General features: G+C 53.3%; 2 protein-coding genes across 8 annotated transcripts; both read left to right on the top strand.

Moving 5' to 3' along the window:
- Positions 1–5868: 5868 nt before the first annotated feature.
- On the top strand, positions 5869–8022 carry LOC116622410 (40S ribosomal protein S29-like). The gene is made up of 2 exons (XM_032388881.1): positions 5869–5935; positions 7847–8022. The coding sequence occupies exons 1-2, from the start codon at positions 5869–5871 to the stop codon at positions 8020–8022; spliced, it is 243 nt and encodes an 80-aa protein (XP_032244772.1).
- A 1723-nt stretch (positions 8023–9745) lies between these two features.
- On the top strand, positions 9746–17234 carry LOC116622259 (zinc finger protein 324A-like). Of its 7 annotated transcripts, none has more exons than XM_032388599.1 (6): positions 9746–10161; positions 10287–10447; positions 11156–11792; positions 12129–12245; positions 12379–12495; positions 12761–17234. In XM_032388599.1, exons 3-6 carry the CDS (start codon positions 11672–11674, stop codon positions 14209–14211), a joined length of 1806 nt encoding a protein of 601 aa, XP_032244490.1. In that variant the 5' UTR covers positions 9746–10161; positions 10287–10447; positions 11156–11671; the 3' UTR covers positions 14212–17234. The 7 variants fall into 7 exon arrangements, with proteins under 7 accessions (XP_032244490.1, XP_032244491.1, XP_032244488.1 ...); XM_032388600.1 differs by having other exon boundaries at positions 9746–10447; positions 11156–11215; positions 11666–11792; XM_032388597.1 differs by lacking the exon at positions 10287–10447 and having other exon boundaries at positions 11666–11792.
- The last annotated feature ends 20 nt before the right edge of the window (positions 17235–17254 follow it).

Genomic DNA, 17254 nt, shown 5'->3' with positions numbered 1-17254 from the left:
ATCTAAAACTAATGATGTAATGTATGGGGATTAACATAACAATAAAAAAATTAAAAAAAAAAAAGTTGAAGCATGAGAAAGATTTGATGCACCACTGCAGGCTTTGAAGATAGAGGGAGTCACACTGTGGCCTCTGGAAGGTAAGAACAACCCCTGGCTAACAGCCAGCAAAGAAACCGGAGACCTCAGTCCTACAACCACAAAGTATTGCAATCTGCCAACAACTTGAATGGGCTTGGAAGCAGATAATTCCCAGGTCTTCCAGATAAGAGCCTAGCCCAGCCAACATTTTGATTTCAGCTTTGTGATACTCTGAGCAGACAACCCAGCCAATGTCTCCCGGATGTCTGACCTACAGAACGGTGAGCTAATAAATGGATGTTTTAATCCACTAAGTTTGTGGCAGTTTGTTAAACAGCATAGAAAACTCAATACAACCATGTATTATTAATGGGTTTAGTACTGCTCATGGCCAAAAATATAAAACTGGGCTGCATCCAGTGATGAATTGGAGTGTGGAATAAAATGGTGATGGTGTTTTTCAATAACATTTTTAAAAATAAGGAACAAGGGGCGCCTGGGTGGCTCAGTCGTTAAGCGTCTGCCTTCGGCTCGGGTCATGATCCCAGGGTCCTGGGATTGAGCCCCGCATCGGGCTCCCTGCTCAGCGGGAAGCCTGCTTCTCCCTCTCCCACTCCCCCTGCTTGTGTCCCCTCTCTCGCTGTGTCTCTCTCTGTCAAATAAATAAAATCTTAAAAAAATAAAAAAAAAAAAGAAATGGGATCCTGTTACTGGCCTTCCCCCCACCCCAAAGGGCTCCTCATTTCCTCAGGCTTGTCAGGAGGGCTAAGCCCTCCGCAGCTGGTACCTGCCTTGCCTGGGACCTCCTTCAGCCTCTACCCGATCTGCCTTGTACTGGGAAGCATTTTTCCAGAGACGTGCTTTGTGTCTAACCCCCGGGCCAAGGGGAAGCTCCTGCCAGACTGAGGTGTGTACTTGAATCTGAAACCTGCTGGGCGCCTGGGTGGCTCAGTTGGTTGAGCGACTGCCTTCGGCTCAGGTCATGATCCTGGAGTCCCTGGATCGAGTCCCGCATGGGGCTCCCTGCTCAGCGGGGGGTCTGCTTCTCCCTCTGACCCTCCCCCCTCTCATGTGCTCTCTGTCATTCTCTCTCTCTCAAATAAATAAATAAAATCTTTCAAAAAAAAAAGAAAATGAATCTTGAAACCCGCATCCCACATCTGGCACTATCCAGCCCCAGTAGGGTAGGGCTAGGCTTGTAGACAGTGGGACCTGAGCAGTGCTTTACCTGTGGGCAGGGGCTGCCACAGAAGGAGACCCTGCGTGAGAAGCTGGCCAGTAATGGAGGGTGGAGGGAGGTTAGGAACCCTGACTGAGCCAGGAGCAGGGACTGAGCCTTCTGACTTCTGACCTAAGCTGTGTGTGTGGTTGTGAGGGGTGGGTGGGTGGGTCAGGGGTTCCTGCCTCTTGGCAGCTGAGGAGGCCCAGTCAAGGGGTAGCTTAATTTCTTCTCCTTTCATGTGTCTGTGACCCTTGCAAGCTCACAGGTTCTCCCCTTTATGGTCCGTCAGCAAGTGCCATCGGCCCCTTCTCATCATCTCCTGCCTCTAACACTCTAGGACGTGGCCTAGAATCCCCCATACTTGCAGGCCACGTTGACCCCTCCTTGGCTTATTAAACCTGTGTCCTTGGATACACTATGTATTCCTCGAAATGCCCCCACAACCACAGTGATAAGGTCTTTGGAGAGGAGAGGAAAGCAAAATACACGTCTCCTCCAGGCTTGTGATACTGGAGGCTGCAGCTCCCACCTCCCTTGCTGCCTGAGACTGGTCAGAGTTTGTGTTTCTCCCTCCTGCCTCCTACTGGGCCAGGTCCTCCATCTCACCCTCATCCACTAAGACCTCCTCTGAAGCCACCCATGTCCTCTCCTTCCTACCCTGAATCTGTCCCCTTCTGGCTTTCCCTGCTGAGGTCTGAGTGGCCTCCTATGTTTGCTGCCCCACAAGATCCACTGCCTTCCCCATGGTCCTTTAAACATGCAGATGGGACTGTGGTCCTCCTCCTCTCCCCCCGCAACTCCGCAATCCCCATAGCAGCTCAGCCCACAATTCTCTCACTTTCCTCACCTTACGGAGGGCCACCGTCCCTCCTCAGAGCCCTCATACATGCCTTTCTACCTGCCTGATGTTGTTCCAGCCATGTGTCCGGATGATTCATTCCCTTTCTCCCCCCCCGCCCCCCCAGAGTCCCTCTGCTTGTACGATAGGGTAATGAGACCACCAACACAGCTGATAAATGCTTGTAAGGCAGAAAGAAATGAAGCATCCCGTTGGGCATCTTCCCCTCTCCTTCCCCTATTTTGAAGCTAGTACGTGGCTGAGCCTAGAACTTGAAACCAGCTCATCTTACACAATTCCATGAAAAGTTTTGGAATAGGGTGGTCTCTAGTTGAACTTTAGAGAAATTTCCCTCAACTGTAAAATGGGGATAACGATGCATGAGGATGTTGTGATGATTAAATTAAATGAGATAACACAGGGGCACTTGGGTGGCTCAGCGGTTTGAGCATCCAACTATCGATTTTCCCTCAGGTCAGGATCTCAGGCTCCTGGGACCAGCACTGTGTCTGGCTCCATACTCCGCGTGGTGTCTGCCTGGGATTCTCTCTCTGCCCCTCCACCCTGTTCGCTCGCACTCTCTCTCTTTCTCAAATAATAAAACTTAAAAAAAAATATTAAATGAGATAAAGCATGTTAAACACCTAATCCTAATACTTGGTATGGTGTTAATGAACATGCAGTGTTTATTGTTAAATTACAGCATTGTGGGGTGTTTTTTGGCTCTCTGGTGTACAGGGAGACCAAACGGATCAGGCTAGGGATGAAAATTAGCTAGCAGTATGATTTCACTCCTTCACTCATTTAAATAACCCTCGAAAAAATTAAAAGGTAAATAAATACACACTAAGCAAATTTCAGTTACTATTTATGAGCCAACCTTTTATTGTTGATTGTAATTAAAATGATAAGGTGAGGCCTCTTTGATGGTTCTTCAGGCTCCTTCCCTTTTTTTTTTTTAAGATTTTATTTATTTATTTGTCAGAGAGAGAGACAGAACACAAGCAGGGGGAGAGGCAGGCAGAGGGAGAAGCAGGCTCCCCGCCGAGCAAGGAGTCCGACGCGGGACTCGATCCCAGGACCCCGGGATCATGACCCGAGCCGAAGGCAGCCGCTCAACCGACCGAGCCACCCAGGCGTCCCTGAAGTCTTCTCTTTTAATGCATGTTTTGTTAAGAGTTGAGAATCCTGGGTGCCTGGGATTCGGCTCAGGTCATGATCCGGGGGTCCTGGGATCGAGTCCCGCATCGGGCTCCCTGCTTGGCGGGGAATCTGCTTCCCCCTCTGACCCTCCCCCCTCTCACGCTCTCTTTCTCTCTCATTCTCTCTCTCTCAAATAAATAAATAAAATCTTAAAAAAAAAAAGAAAAAAGAGTTGAGAATCCTAAATTCCAGAGATGGGTTGTTGGAACTGCATTGGAAATACCTGACAAGGATGCCTGGGTGGCTCAGTTGGTTAAGCTGCTGCCTTGGGCTCAGGTCATGATACCAGGGTCCTGGGATCCAGTCCCGCATCGGGCTCCTTGCTCAGCGGGGAGCCAGTTTCTCCCTCTGCCTGCCACTCCTTCTGCTTGTGCTCTCTCTCTCTCTTTCTCTGTCTGACAAATAAATACATACATACATACATACAATCTTAAAAAATAAAAAAATAAAAGCCCCTTTCAGAGGTGCCTGGATGGCTCAGCCAGTTAAGCAGCCAAATCTTGATCTCAGCTCAGATTTTGATCTCAGGGTTGTGAGTTCAAGCCCCACATTGGGCTCTGCACTGAGCATGGAGCCTACTTAACAATTAAATAAATAAATAATAAAAATAAAAGCCCTTCCAAAAAGGAAAACCCCAAAAAGCAAAAGCAAAAAAGGAAACCAAAAAAAGATATCAACCTTTGGACTATTTTTAAAAAGGCGAGGGTGCACCTGGGTGGCTCAGTCTGTTAAGCGTCTGCCTTCAGCTCAGGTCATGATCTCTGGGTCCTGGGATTGAGGCCCCACATCAAGCTTCCTGCTCAAGAGGGAGCCCGCTTCTCTCTCTCTCTCTCCCTCTGCCTTTCCCCACTACTCATTCTCTCTCTCTCTCAAATAAATAAATAAAATCTTTAAAAAGTGGGGGGGCACCTGGGTGGCTCAGTGGTTAAGTGTCTGCCTTCGGCTCAGGTCATGATCCCAGGGTCCTGGGATTGAGCCCCGCATCGGGCTCCCTGCTCAGCGGGAAGCCTGCTTCTCCCTCTCCTGCCTGTGTTACCTCTCTTGCTGTGTGTCTCTCTGTCAAATGGATAAATAAAATCTTTAAAAAAAGAAAAAAAAAGCTCATGGTTGTTTGGAGTATCAACATTCAGCTCCTGGCCCAGGCTGCCTTGCATTAATGTTGGGCACCTCTGTGACTTGTGGAAAACCCCACACCTGTCTTGGGCCACACCCCTAACAGTGTTACAGCCCTCCATACCTGGGAGTCAGAAAGTGCCTCTAGCCACCAGCATCCTCTCACACTCCATCCTAGCTCAGAGGGTTCATTCTTGACTGCTGCGGGAACCAGAACCTCACTTGCCCTTTCAACCAAACCAGAATTTATGTTAATGAGGTGACTTGGGTCAGAAAGGGGCCTTCAAGATAGGGGATGGTTGCCAGAGGAACCAAGCCTGTGACCACAGGGTTACCCCCAAGTTTTACTTACAACCTTTGGGGAAGGGAGAGGGGGCTGGATTGGCTTTAATCACAAATGCTCAATGATTTCATCAATAATGGAAACTCCATAAGATCTCTCATAGTCCCTGGTAATGAACACATCAAGGTGCTGGGACTGTGGTGTGCGCTGAGAGGGAAGCCCTGCCCCCCCCCCCCATACCTTGCCCTCTGCATCCCTTCCCTTGGGCTGTTTCTAAGTTGCATTCTTGACAATAAACAGGGAATAGTAAATAAAACACTTTGCTGAGTTTGGTGATTTGTTCTAATGAATTACCAAGCCTAGGGCGGGACCGTGGGGATGTGAGAACCATAGGTTAGTAGTGTGCTAGGCAGATATGTGAGTAGATTGGGCACCCCACTTGTGGCTGGCATATGAAGTGGGGCTATTCTTGTGGGACTGAACCCTAAACCTGTGGGATCTGTGTTGACTCTGGGCAGTTTGTGTCACAACTGAATCGAACTGTTGTACAGCCAGTTGGTGACAGAGAATTGGGGAATCCATATTGAGACGGGGGAAAAAAACTCTCAATAGAACAAATACCTATGCACAGCCACCAGGAAACACCTAAATATACTTCATAGTAAAATATTTAATAGAGGGCTGTATACACAAGAGGAAGCAAAGACCTAGCCAACAATTAGAAGACTCTACAGAGCCAAATGTGAAGTTCCACAATTGTCAGGATCAAATCTTTAACTTAGTTTCTAACAGTTACTTTTCAAACAACTATTTTTCAAAAAAATTGATTTCTGAATTTTCAGAGTTAAGAAAATGAATACTAACAATACAATATATTATTTTTAAGAATTTCAAAGTAGATCACAAAGTATGACAAATTTCCCTTCTTTAATAACAACTCTAGGGTTCTTTACAAATGTCTTATGCCCACAACAATTTAAGGCCATCCAGACCTATGAACAAAGACACCCAGTCTGTCAGGATAAGCCCTGGAACATCTAGAACATGAGGCAACCTTCTAATAGGAGCACCCACCTGGGAACACTTGGCAACTCCAAGCCCGGCCTGGGCAGGCTACACACCTGAGGTATGGCTGGCAGTACCAGCTTCCTCATCCCCGCCCACTCCACAAGCCAGCTGCCTTGGGAGATGAAAGGTAGGGCAGGAGCAAGTGAGGTTCTGCCTTCGGCTCAGGTCATGATCCCAGGGTCCTGGGATCCAGCCCCGCATTGGGCTCTCTGCTCAGCAGGAAGCCTGCTTCTCCCTCTCCCACTCCCTCTGCTTGTGTTCCCTCTTTCATTTTGTCTCTCTCTGTCAAATAAATAAATAAAATCTTAAAAAAAAAAACAAACTTTTTTTTTTTTAAAGCACTCATAATTGGAGTATTTTTATTTTATGTACAATGACTTGGCATTAAAGTAGGTATCTTGGATATCTGCAGTTAAGGTAGGTTATCTTAGATGACCAATTCAAGGAAGTTCACTTAATCCAACTTAAGCCTATATCCTTCGCGTACTGACGGAAGTCAAGAATGAACCCTCTGAGCTAGGATGGAGTGTGAGAGGATGCTGGTGGCTAGAGGCACTTTCTGACTCCCAGGTATGGAGGGCTGTAACACTGTTAGGGGTGAGGCCCAAGACAGGTGTGGGGTTTTCCACAAGTCACAGAGGTGCCCAACATTAATGCAAGGCAGCCTGGGCCAGGAGCTGAATGTTGATACTCCCAAAAACCCCACACTGTGCATTCTGAGTCCAGTACTGTAGATGTGAAGAAACTTAAATCACAGACAGGGGACCTCGGGGCCCAAGATCACACAGGTTAGTCAGAGGAACCCAGCTGCAAACTCAGGTCAGCCTGACCTACCTTGGGCCTAAGCTCTGACTCCTCTTCCTCCATGTTGCATTTTTTTTTTTTTTAAAGATTTTATTTATTTATTTGAGACAGAGAGAATGAGAGAGAGAGAGCACATGAGAGGGGGGAGGGTCAGAGGGGGAAGCAGGCTCCCTGCTGAGCAGGGAGCCCGATGCGGGACTCGATCCAGGGACTCCAGGATCATGACCTGAGCTGAAGGCAGTCGCTTAACCAACTGAGCCACCCAGGCACCCGTCCATGTTGCATTTTTAAAGAAGATTTTATTTATTTATTTGAGAGAGAGGAAGAGTGGGAAAGGGAGCCCAACATGGGGCTTGATCCTAGGACCCCCGAGATCATGACCTGAGCTGAAGTCAGATACTTAACTGACTGAGGCACCCAGGTGTGCGCCTCCATGTTGCATTCTGCATCCAGCTGGACATGTGCAATATTTTATGCAAGTTTGAAGCATGTGGGTTTGGAAACACCAGATACAGAAGAATTACTAACATCTCATTTGATGCTGCCAATTTGAAACAGTGTAGACCTTTCTCTCACAGAGTTGGGAGGGAATAATTCCTGCATCTCCCTAGCTGTGGATGGTGAGGCCTGTAAGAACGTATCCCCTGATAAGAGGCTTGCCTGCATTTCACAAAGAACCCACCTGGACTCTTCAGAGGTCCAACCAGGGTGGTTAGGGTCCAGCCACCTGCCCCAGACAACAGCCCCCCTTGCCCCCACCCCCACCCCACAAGTACAAGGACAAGTACAATCTTGTTCAGGGGATATTGGAGCCAGGGATATGGAGCTATTTTGTGTACAGAGGAAGACTTGTTGCCATTTTTATCATTTCCAATTCATTACATTATGAATTTATCAACCAATTAGCATTTCCCTAAATATTAGGCAATCAAGATCCCTCTAGTCTAATTACACATTATAGAGATAATTTTATGTTTTTTAATTTTTTATTATTTTTTAAAGATTTTATTTATTTATTTATTTGACAGAGAGAAAGCACGAGCAGGGGGAGTGGGAGAGGGAGAAGCAGGCTTCCCGCAGAGCACGGAGCCCGATGCGGGGCTCGATCCCAGGACCCTGGGATCATGACCTGAGCCGAAAGCAGACCCTTAACGACTGAGCCACCCAGGCGTCCCTATAGGGATAATTTTAAAATAAGAAGTTTTTAAGACTTTTGCCTTGTTGCATCTGAGAGAGCAAGATGGGTCACAGCAGCTGTACTGGAGCCATCCGAGGAAATTTGGCCAGGGTTCTCGTTCTTGCCGCGTCAGCTCAAACCGGGACGGTCTGATCCGGAAATACGGCCTCAATATGTGGCGTCGGTGTTTCCGTCAGTCCGCGAAGGATATAGGCTTCATTAAGTTGGATTAAGTGAACTTCCTTGAATTGGTCATCCAAGATAACCTACCTTAACTGCAGATATCCAAGATACCTACTTTAATGCCAACTTATTGTACATAAAATAAAAATACTCCAATTATGAGTGCTTTAAAAAAATTTTTTTTAAAGATTTTATTTATTTATTTGACAGAGAGAGACACAGTGAGAGAGGGAACACAAGCAGAGGGAGTGGGAGAGGGAGAAGCAGACTTCCTGCGGAGCAGAGAGCCTGATGCGGGGCTCGATCCCAGGACCCCGGGATCATGACCTGAGCCGAAGGCAGACGCTTAACCACTGAGCCACTCAGGCGCCCCCCCAAAAAAGAAGTTTTTAAGAAATTAAGTGTCTCCAAACATTCAAACAGTGCTTGAAATATTAATGCCTAAGCTTTTTTTTTTTTTTTTAAAGATTTTATTTATTTTTTGACAGAGAGAGAGACAGCGAGAGAGGGAACACAAGCAGGGGGAGTGGGAGAGGGAGAAGCAGGCTTCCCGCTGAGCAAGGAGCCCGATGTGGGGCTCGATCCCAGGACCCTGGGATCATGACCTGAGCCGAATGCAGACGCTTAACGACTGAGCCACCCAGGTGCCCCAAATCCCTAAGCTTTTGATTAAATCACAAGTTTAATGTTAGATTTTCTTAAATTCTTTCAAAGTGAGCAATATTTACACACGAATATTCCAAAATTGATGTGCTCTCGTGCATCTCGAGGATTCACATTCTAAGGACAGTTATGGCTGAGATAGGTGCATGTATAAGGAGGGAGGAAGGGAGGAAGGCAGGCAGAAAGAATGAACGAACTTGACACAATTAATTCCATATTTCCTTAAAACAGTGGGTAACATGCACTGGGTAACATTATTGTACCACCTATGTATGAAGATTAAGGACCCTGAAAAACCAGAAACCGTCACCGTGGGGCAACAGAGGGAAACTCTTATTCTCTGCCAGCGGTCGTCCGAGTGCATTGAGACTGCCTTTCCTTTGGCTTTTATGTGTGACAGACACTCAGGTTGTCCCAGGGAAAAAGGACGAAGGAGTCGATACCGTGATGTGCCAGCAACACCCAGACGACCCAAGACAAGCCAATCTGGGAAAGTACATTGTGCGCGGTCGGCTTTAGCAAGGAAAACAGGTGGTTTAGGGACGTCTCAGAGAACAATTCAGACTCAAGAGAACTTGAGCCTGGGGGCCTGCACCTCTTGGTGTAGGGGCTGCAAAACTGATGTCAGCCCTTCACAGGCCACAGAGAGGCCAAACCCGAGCACAGGCCTCCAGAGGTGGAGCTGGGGTCGGCATTCCCGGGCTCGCTCCCGAAGCGACACCCGTCTGAGCCCGCCCCTCCCACTGGGCTTTGTCCTTAAAGCCCCAGGCTGGGGTCGCCTCCAGGGACGTCAGCGGTTTCCGCTTCTGCGAGCCCAGCGTTGAGCCTCGGGGCCGCTTGGGTGCAGGCCGGGGTCCCAGGACCCCGAGCGCAGGACGCCCAGCCAGGCGACTCACCACCTCAGGCGCACACGCCCACGAAAGCGGGGGCGCGCCCGCGGGACTCCATTTCCCAGCGCGCTGCGCGGAGCCGCCTGGCCGTTGCCACGGACGTCGGAAAGGGCTCCGCCCACCCGGCCGCAGAGCGGGCGGAAACTACGCTTCCCAGAAGGCGCCGCGCGTGCGTCCGCGGCGCGCATTGGGCCAATGAGGGCTTGCGGGGGCTGGACTTCCGGCGTCCGGGACTGTCACTTTGCTGCGGGGCGTGGGGCCGCACGGGTGTTGGGGACTGGAGCGCGGCGGGTCCGGGTCGGCCTTCCAGGAGCCTTGGAGACCCGAGGCGAGGGCCGCGACGAGGGCGCGAGCGGAGGGCCGCTAGCGTACGCCGTGGTCGCGGGCGACGGTCGCGCCCCCCGAGCCTCGGTTTCTCCGGGTGTAGCCTGGGCCGCCCTGCGGGCTGTGGGGCGGTGCCCCGCGTCACGTGCTCTCCGACCCCCGGGCGGCAGGGGAGACGGCGTCCTGGGCGTCTGTGCGCTAGTCGGACGGAGAGACTGAGGCCCGGAGCCGGGACGTCCGCGTATCCGTCGCTTTCTGCGTCCCCAGGTACAGGTTCTGATGGCGACCGCGGCGCTGACGGACCCGGCGCAGGTGAGAGAGGAAGCGTAAGACCCCCTCCCCCGCCAGCCACCTAGATCCCTCCGGGAGGGACCCGAGTCTCGGCTCAGGGAGGCACTTTACCCGAACGTCTTGTCTCCCCTCTCGGTTCGTTCCAGGCCCCGGTGTTCAGGCCAGTGGAGCGTGCACGTGTGAGATCCCCGCTTCGGGCAGCCAAGGGAGTGAGGTGTAGAAGGAAGTTCCAGGCGGAGGGTCCCGCACGTGCAAAAGCTGGGAGGGGAGACGGAGCCTAGGTGCTTCGGGAACCGAGCTTCCGGACGTGAGCACGGGAGAGAAATGGCAGGCTGAGGAGTTGTGTCGGGAGCCGTGGGAGGATTCGAACAGAGACTGGACGTGCTTTAAGTTAGGGTTTTTAAAAGTATCCCACGGTTTGCTTGGCGGAGAAATGACGCAGGGCGGGGGTGGCCGTGTGCAGGGGCCGGCCCTGCCACAGCCCGGGTGGCCGAAGACGGCACCTGCGGCACACTGGGACTGGGCCAGTGGAGATGGGGAAAGTGGTTGGATTCTGGAGAGATCTGATGTCTCAGGTGCGGCGTGGGAGCGGGTGGCCCGAGTGGAGCACAGTCCCAAGTTTTTTGTCCTGAGCACCCAGAAGAACAGAACTGCGGAATTTGAAGGGAAAGCAGGCTTCAGAGTAAGATCAGGGAATCTGTGCTGTCCCGCAGTGGAGGTATCACGTGGACCTGGAATTGCAGATGTCCAAGGACACAGCCCTGATACTCTGAGCCAGCAGGGCCTGGGAATCACATTTAGGAGGAAGGAATCTTACGGACTCAGCCAGGGATGGGTAGCACTCCGGGGATGTGAAGACAGGCTGGTAGCCCCTGGGGCTCTGGGAGGAAGTCAAGTGGCCTAAGGCAAGGTTTTGGCCAGGGAAATGGGGGGGGGGGGGGGGGGGCGTGGTTATGGAGGGAGGAGGAAACTGGCTTCCTGTGTGCTCACCAGATCCTTGGGCCCCCTCCTGTAGTGACTGGAGGGGATCAGCCAGCCAGTCCTTCATGCTGGAGGAGCAGCCTTGGGATGTCAGGCAAGTTCAGCAGAAGGGGGCGTCCCTCCAGGCCTGGGCAGGTCCTGGCGGGTCCATAGCTGGGACTTGTGTACAACTGCTCGTTACAGGAACAGTTAAGGGCATGTCTGGGGAGGGTCAGTTTGTGCAAAGGCTGGAGCACGAGTGGGCACCTGGGCCTGCCCTTGGGGTGGCAGCCATCTGAAGGCCGTGAGCTTGCTCTGGCTGCCTGGTGTGAGTGGCCAGTGGGGAGACCAAGCAGGCATCTGTGCCCTGGACAGGTAGGGTGTAGGGGAGAAGAGGGAAGTTTCGTCTGCAGAGTTGCAGAGCCTGGGGGAGGAGGGGGTGAGGGGGAGGAAGGTAAGCCTCTGAGGGACATGGAGAAGGGTATCCTTTGGGACAGGGAGGTGGGTCCTGGGTCGTAGAGCCATAGCTTAGATCGTGTCCATCTTCCCCTGCCCGCTGTTGTAGGGCCTGATGGCCTTTGAGGATGTGGCCGTGTACTTCTCCCACGAGGAGTGGGAGCTCCTGGACACAGCCCAGAGGGCCTTGTACTGCCACGTGATGCTGGAGAACTTCGCACTTGTGGCCTCGCTGGGTAAGGCCCTGGGTTTTCCGCGGGAAGCTCTGCTGTTGCCAGCACCGAGCCCGTATCTCCTGTTGGCCTATGAGCAGCCTCACACCAGCGGGCTGAGTGTCCCTGGGCCGCCGTGGCACCTCTGTGTTCAGCCTGGGCCCCTTTCATCTGCTGCTGCCAACACGGTTCTCCTCACAGGGATTCCTCACAGGGACCATTGCACTTTTCCTGTGAGTCCTGCCCTGTGGAGTGGTCTTCTTGGGTGCGCGGATGACTCCATCTACGTCCCATAAAGTCCTGACTCCTGCCCTCTGTTGGGCTGGGCCTGGCCCCTCACTTGCTTGTCTTTTCTCACAGGCCTCTCTGCCTCACGACCCCGGGTAGTCGTCCAGCTTGAGCGTGGCGAGGAGCCCTGGGTTCTCAGTGGGACAGTTGCAACACCAGCCAGGACTGCTCACAGGAAGCCCAGCCCTGGTGAGAGGGGACTCAGAGGGTGTGAGTTTGGGCCCACCAGTGGCCAGGCTTCTGTCCCCCTTTCCCTGCCTTCCCGGACACTGTCATCTCCTGCCTCCCACCTGACTCCTTCCCGTTCTCCTTCTATCATCAGCGCCTCCTGGAGGCTCTGGCCTTGGCTTGCCCACCAAGGGGGAGCTCCCGTGGGACCCCATTCCAGGCACCGGGGCACAGCCTTTACCAGGACGCTCCTGGTCCTGCTTTCATGGAGGTGACCATGCTAGGGGAGAGGCAGCGGGGAAACAGAGTTCGTGAGTAAAGCCTATAGCGGCAGGTAGCCATCCGTGTGAGGAGCAAAAGCAGGCTGGAGGAGTCCCCCGAGACAGAAGTGAATGACATACACCGGTCTGGCTGCTGCTTTTCTCCCCAGCTCGCACACCCAGTCCTTGGCATCCCCTTTGTCTGACCACTAGGCCTGCCCCGGCCATCCCCTCTCGGCCAGCATGACCCAGGGTCTACCATTTCTGTGCCTTCAGGTTCCCGTCATCTGGCATACGACAGGGTTGTTCCAGGAGAAGCAGAACCGCCAGGGGCCTTCCATGATGGCTCCCCTCCAGCACCTCCGAGGGTCCCCTTCGCTGGCATCTGTGAGCGTGGGAGAAGCCTGGATGGTTGGCGGGGCACCTCCCCCTCTCAGGAGAAAAAACCCACAGGGGTGTCTGTAATCTACTGGGAACGGCTCCTGCTAGGTCCTGGCAGTGGGGAGGCCAGTGTCAGTCTGCGGCTGACCTCCCCACTGAGGACTCACCAGGATGGCCAAGCCCGGGAGTTGGCCATAATAGAAGGTCGCAAGCCAGCTAAACACTGGAGGGCTTCCCAGAGGCAGAAGCCATACTCGTGGGCAGCCCCCCACAGAGTCTTCCCAAGCATCTCAGTACTTGAGGTTAGTCACGTTAGTGGGGAAGTAAGAAAGGGTTTGGCTCCCGAGGTGCCTCAGAGACTCCCTGATCCCCACAAGCCTCCAACCTGGGATCAGCTGGGCAAGGCCCTCCACACAGGCCCTGGCCTCCTTCCCGGGGAGAAGCCCTTCGAATGCAGGGCGTGCAACAAAGTGTTCGTGAAGAGCTCGGACCTGCTCAAGCACCTGCGCACGCACACCGGAGAGCGGCCGTACGAGTGCGCGCAGTGCGGCAAGGCCTTCAGCCAGACGTCGCACCTGACGCAGCACCAGCGCATCCACAGCGGGGAGACGCCCTACGCGTGCCCGGCCTGTGGCAAGGCCTTCCGGCACAGCTCCTCGCTGGTGAGGCACCAGCGCATACACACAGCCGAGAAGTCCTTCCGCTGCAGTGAGTGTGGCAAGGCCTTCAGCCACGGCTCCAACCTCAGCCAGCACCGCAAGATCCATGCAGGCGGGCGGCCCTACGCGTGTGCCCAGTGTGGCCGCCGTTTCTGCCGCCACTCACACCTCATTCAGCATGAGCGCATGCACACGGGTGAGAAGCCTTATACTTGTGCCCTTTGTGGTGCCGCCTTCAGCCAGGGTTCCTCACTCTCCAATCACCAGCGTGTGCACACAGGCGAGAAGCCCTTCGCCTGCGCACAGTGTGGCCGCGCCTTCAGCCACAGCTCTAACCTCACGCAGCATCAGCTGCTGCACACGGGCGAGCGGCCCTTCCGCTGCGGGGACTGCGGGAAGGCTTTTGCCAAGGGCGCGGTGTTGCTCAGCCACCGACGCATCCACACGGGTGAGAAGCCCTTCGTGTGCGCACATTGTGGCCGCGCCTTCCGCGAGCGCCCGGCCCTCTTCCACCACCAGAGGATCCACACGGGAGAGAAACCTGTGCGCAGACCCCGGCGTGGGGCAGGCCTGACCCCCCAGGCCAGGCCTTCTTCGGTGGTGTCATCAGAGGGCTCACTGGGGAGGGAAGCGGGGTCCACTCCTGCCTCAGGTCCAGCCGCAGTTTCGAAGCCTGCTGAAGCCTGAGGTCACAGCTCCAACCTTCCCTGGCTTGTTGTAAAACACCCGCGTTCCCTGCATATCCACGCTTTGGAGAAGACCCGTGTGTGCACTGTCGTTCCATCTGCACACGGTGACGATGTTTGCCATTTCAGCCACGGCTCACTCCAACCCTAAGTGGTCAGGCTGCAGAAATAGCAGGGGGATGTTCCCCCCATTTGGATGTTGGGACTTTGGCAGGGCAGAGACTTGGCAATAGAGTGCCGTTTCGTGCCTGTGATGACTGTGGGTGCTCAGGTGAGGAGGGGGACTGCTGGAATGCTGGGGAGGCAGTCCTAGGAGTTTCCCCTGTCCATGCACAAACTGGCCGCCAGGCCGACCCTCAGGATATTCTTCCAAGACCTCACTTCCTCCGAGGCCTCCTGGGAGCGGACCTAGTGGGTAGGAGGTCATGTGGGGGTCTGGTGTTGACCTTGGGCTCTGTCTTAGCTTCCACCTCTGGGGAAAAGAACAGACGAGAGAGGGAGAGAGATTCAGGCCTACAGAGGGATTCTGACAGGCAGGATCTTGCTAAGGGCCAACATGTGCCAGTTGCCAGCCCTGTGAGGCGGCTGCTGTGACTGCTATCCCCACTTCTCAGATGAGGAAACGGAGGCAGAGAGAGGGGATGTGAGTTGTACACAGCAGAGCCAGGACTCGAATCCAGGCCACAGGCCCAGCAGCTCACCAGTCTGCCCCCAGGCTCTGGCAGCTGTGCTCGGGTCTGCCAGTGTGAGAGCTGGGTGATGCCAGGCCTGGCCGCCCGCACATGGCGGTCCCACAGTGGGTGGGCCAAGTAGAGGTGGAGGTCCCTGGGGTGGGGAGAGGGAGACAGACATCAAGAATGATGGCTCTTGAGCCGTGCTCTTTCATTCGGTTTCTCATCCAAGCCTCAGCATTGGCCACGTCCCGTTGTTACCAAAGGTACCGCTGCAGGAGCCTTTATATCCCCCCTGCCCTGACGAGAGGTGATCGTAACAACAGGTTTGGAGGAGACCACATGGGGCTCCTTGGTTCTCCCTGTGGCCCTCAGCAGACCAGGGCCCACCCTGACCTCAGTCCTCACACCCAGGGATGTTAGTGGTCTCTTTACTTGGGAGCAAAAAGAAGAGCAAAAATTAGAAGTTGGAATGGATGCACATTGTGTAAATCCTTGCACAGCACTGTGGAAGTCCACAGCCTCAGCCTCCCCTTCCAGCCTCCAGGTCATGGTTCAGAAGGGTTTAACGGCACAGTTCTAAGTGTCATCATCACAGAGCTTTGAAGCCTTGGCTTCAATGCAGGTCCTTCAAAGTAGGGTAGAGTTGCTGCTTGCCTGTTCCCCAATGAGGGGCCGGGACACCTATGTCTTCATGGCAGCCAGAGGTTTGTGGGAGTCTGCCAGGAGACTTCAGCACTGTAGATATCATGAGGCCACCCCAAGTCTCAGCTCTACCGTGAGATGAATCTTGGTAGATCCAGGCTGGGGAGCCTGAGACAAGGGGGTGCTCTCGTCCCATCACCTCCAAGGTCTGGTAGCCATCTGTCATACAGAATGAGCAAGGACATGTCTCCCCCACTCTCTACCTGCTAGCAGGTTCAGACCTACCTTCTACGTCTGGAATCTCACAAGTCCTACAAAGAGGGGAGATGGGGCAGTGAGAGGTGTCTTGCTGGAGCTGGCTCCCCATGATCCTTGGAGTATAGGTCCACTGAACCAGAATTCCTGGTACCCTGCAGGCCCCTGAGCCACTGTCCACCCCTCCTGGACTCCCCTCTCTCTGCTCTGGTCCACACTCTGGCCTTATCCCTATCCCACCTTCCCCCAGATTCCCCTCCATGAGGGTGCCTTGAGTAGGTCACAGCCTTAATCCCCACAGCTGTGAAATGCAGACAAACCCCCGCTCTAAGTGATAGAGACCTGTTCTGGGAAATTCAGGGATTCAGGATCAAGGGCATCTGTCAAACACCAAGTGGGTACTCAAGTCATATTCAACCTTTTCTGCATCTTGTACTGAAGCTCCTGGAGTCCAGTTTCCAACCTGAGTCCTCCTGACCCCTTGAGCTGAGACTGATGCCCTCTCCCATCTCCCCACCAGTCTCCTTCCCACCTGTGTGGTTGGCTCCTGCTATCCTTCACTTCCTCCACCCTCCTTAAGTCCACCTCTCCCAGGACTGGTCAGTGGCTCCCACCTTGATTCCATGGAAACAGCAACTATGATCACCTGCCTTTCCCCATGTCTTGGCCTTGCACTGCCCTCCTCCAAACTTAATGTGGTCATGTTGGGCTCTTTCCTGCTAGGCTGACCGCTCTGCTCTTAACCCTGAGCAGGCTGTGAGTGTAAAAGTTTCCCTGGCTTTCTAGGTCAAGATGGACTAAACACACATCTCAGTTCAGAAATCCACTGAAACAACAGGGAAGAGTATGTTTAGAACGTGAACCCACAAGTACGAGGATGGAGTAGGAGGTGTCAGGCAATGGCATTCTGAAGCTAGGATTGGATGGGATGGGTGGACTTCAACTGGTCTGGTGAGAGCCACATACAGAGTCGGCACTGGGGCAAGTGCAGGGTGGCCCCTGCAGGCTTATGCTGCAGAACTCCAGACGGCTTGAAAACTAGCAGCGTTTCCCCTGAGCCGGCTTGGGCTACACACCAGAGAGTTTTCGTGATCACTGGCCTCTACCTAACAGCTCCCACAATTACCCAGGTGTCGCTTTTGGTATCTGAGCTCTTAAGGCCTACATCTCAATCTTCACACCCACGTGTGCCCCAGCCTACAACATTTACAACACGCAGGCAGCGATTCCTGCCATGGAGAGAGCACAGACCACTTCACTGAGGATTAACATGTGCTATTCCCCTTTTCCAGGTTTCCAGCTCTTAAGATGCCTGGGCAGCACCTATAGCCCCTGACATGGGGTGGATTGCACTTCCCAGAGGTTCAGTGCCATCTGCGTTTATCCTAATTCCCATGGAAGCACTTTTGAATCTTTTTTTTTTTTTTTTTTAAGATTTTATTTATTTATTTGAGAGAGAGCACGAGCAGGAAG

Source organism: Phoca vitulina, unplaced genomic scaffold, assembly GCF_004348235.1.
Source record: "Phoca vitulina isolate PV1807 unplaced genomic scaffold, GSC_HSeal_1.0 scaffold52, whole genome shotgun sequence".
NCBI classification, from domain to species: Eukaryota; Metazoa; Chordata; class Mammalia; order Carnivora; family Phocidae; genus Phoca; species Phoca vitulina.
The sequence above is the reverse complement of the archived record's forward strand: the minus strand, read 5'-3'. Positions and strand labels throughout refer to the sequence as shown.

Excerpts from the sequence above, each read along its gene's own strand:
- LOC116622259 (XM_032388597.1), top strand. The coding sequence starts at position 10,129 with ATGGCGACCGCGGCGCTGACGGACCCGGCGCAG. Across the intron at positions 11,793-12,128 it reads CGCACTTGTGGCCTCGCTGG|GCCTCTCTGCCTCACGACCC; the intron begins GTAAGGCCCTGG and ends CTTTTCTCACAG. Across the intron at positions 12,496-12,760 it reads CTGGTCCTGCTTTCATGGAG|GTTCCCGTCATCTGGCATAC; the intron begins GTGACCATGCTA and ends CTGTGCCTTCAG.
- LOC116622410 (XM_032388881.1), top strand. The coding sequence starts at position 5,869 with ATGGCTGGCAGTACCAGCTTCCTCATCCCCGCCCACTCCACAAGCCAG. Across the intron at positions 5,936-7,846 it reads GCTGCCTTGGGAGATGAAAG|AGCAAGATGGGTCACAGCAG; the intron begins GTAGGGCAGGAG and ends TGCATCTGAGAG.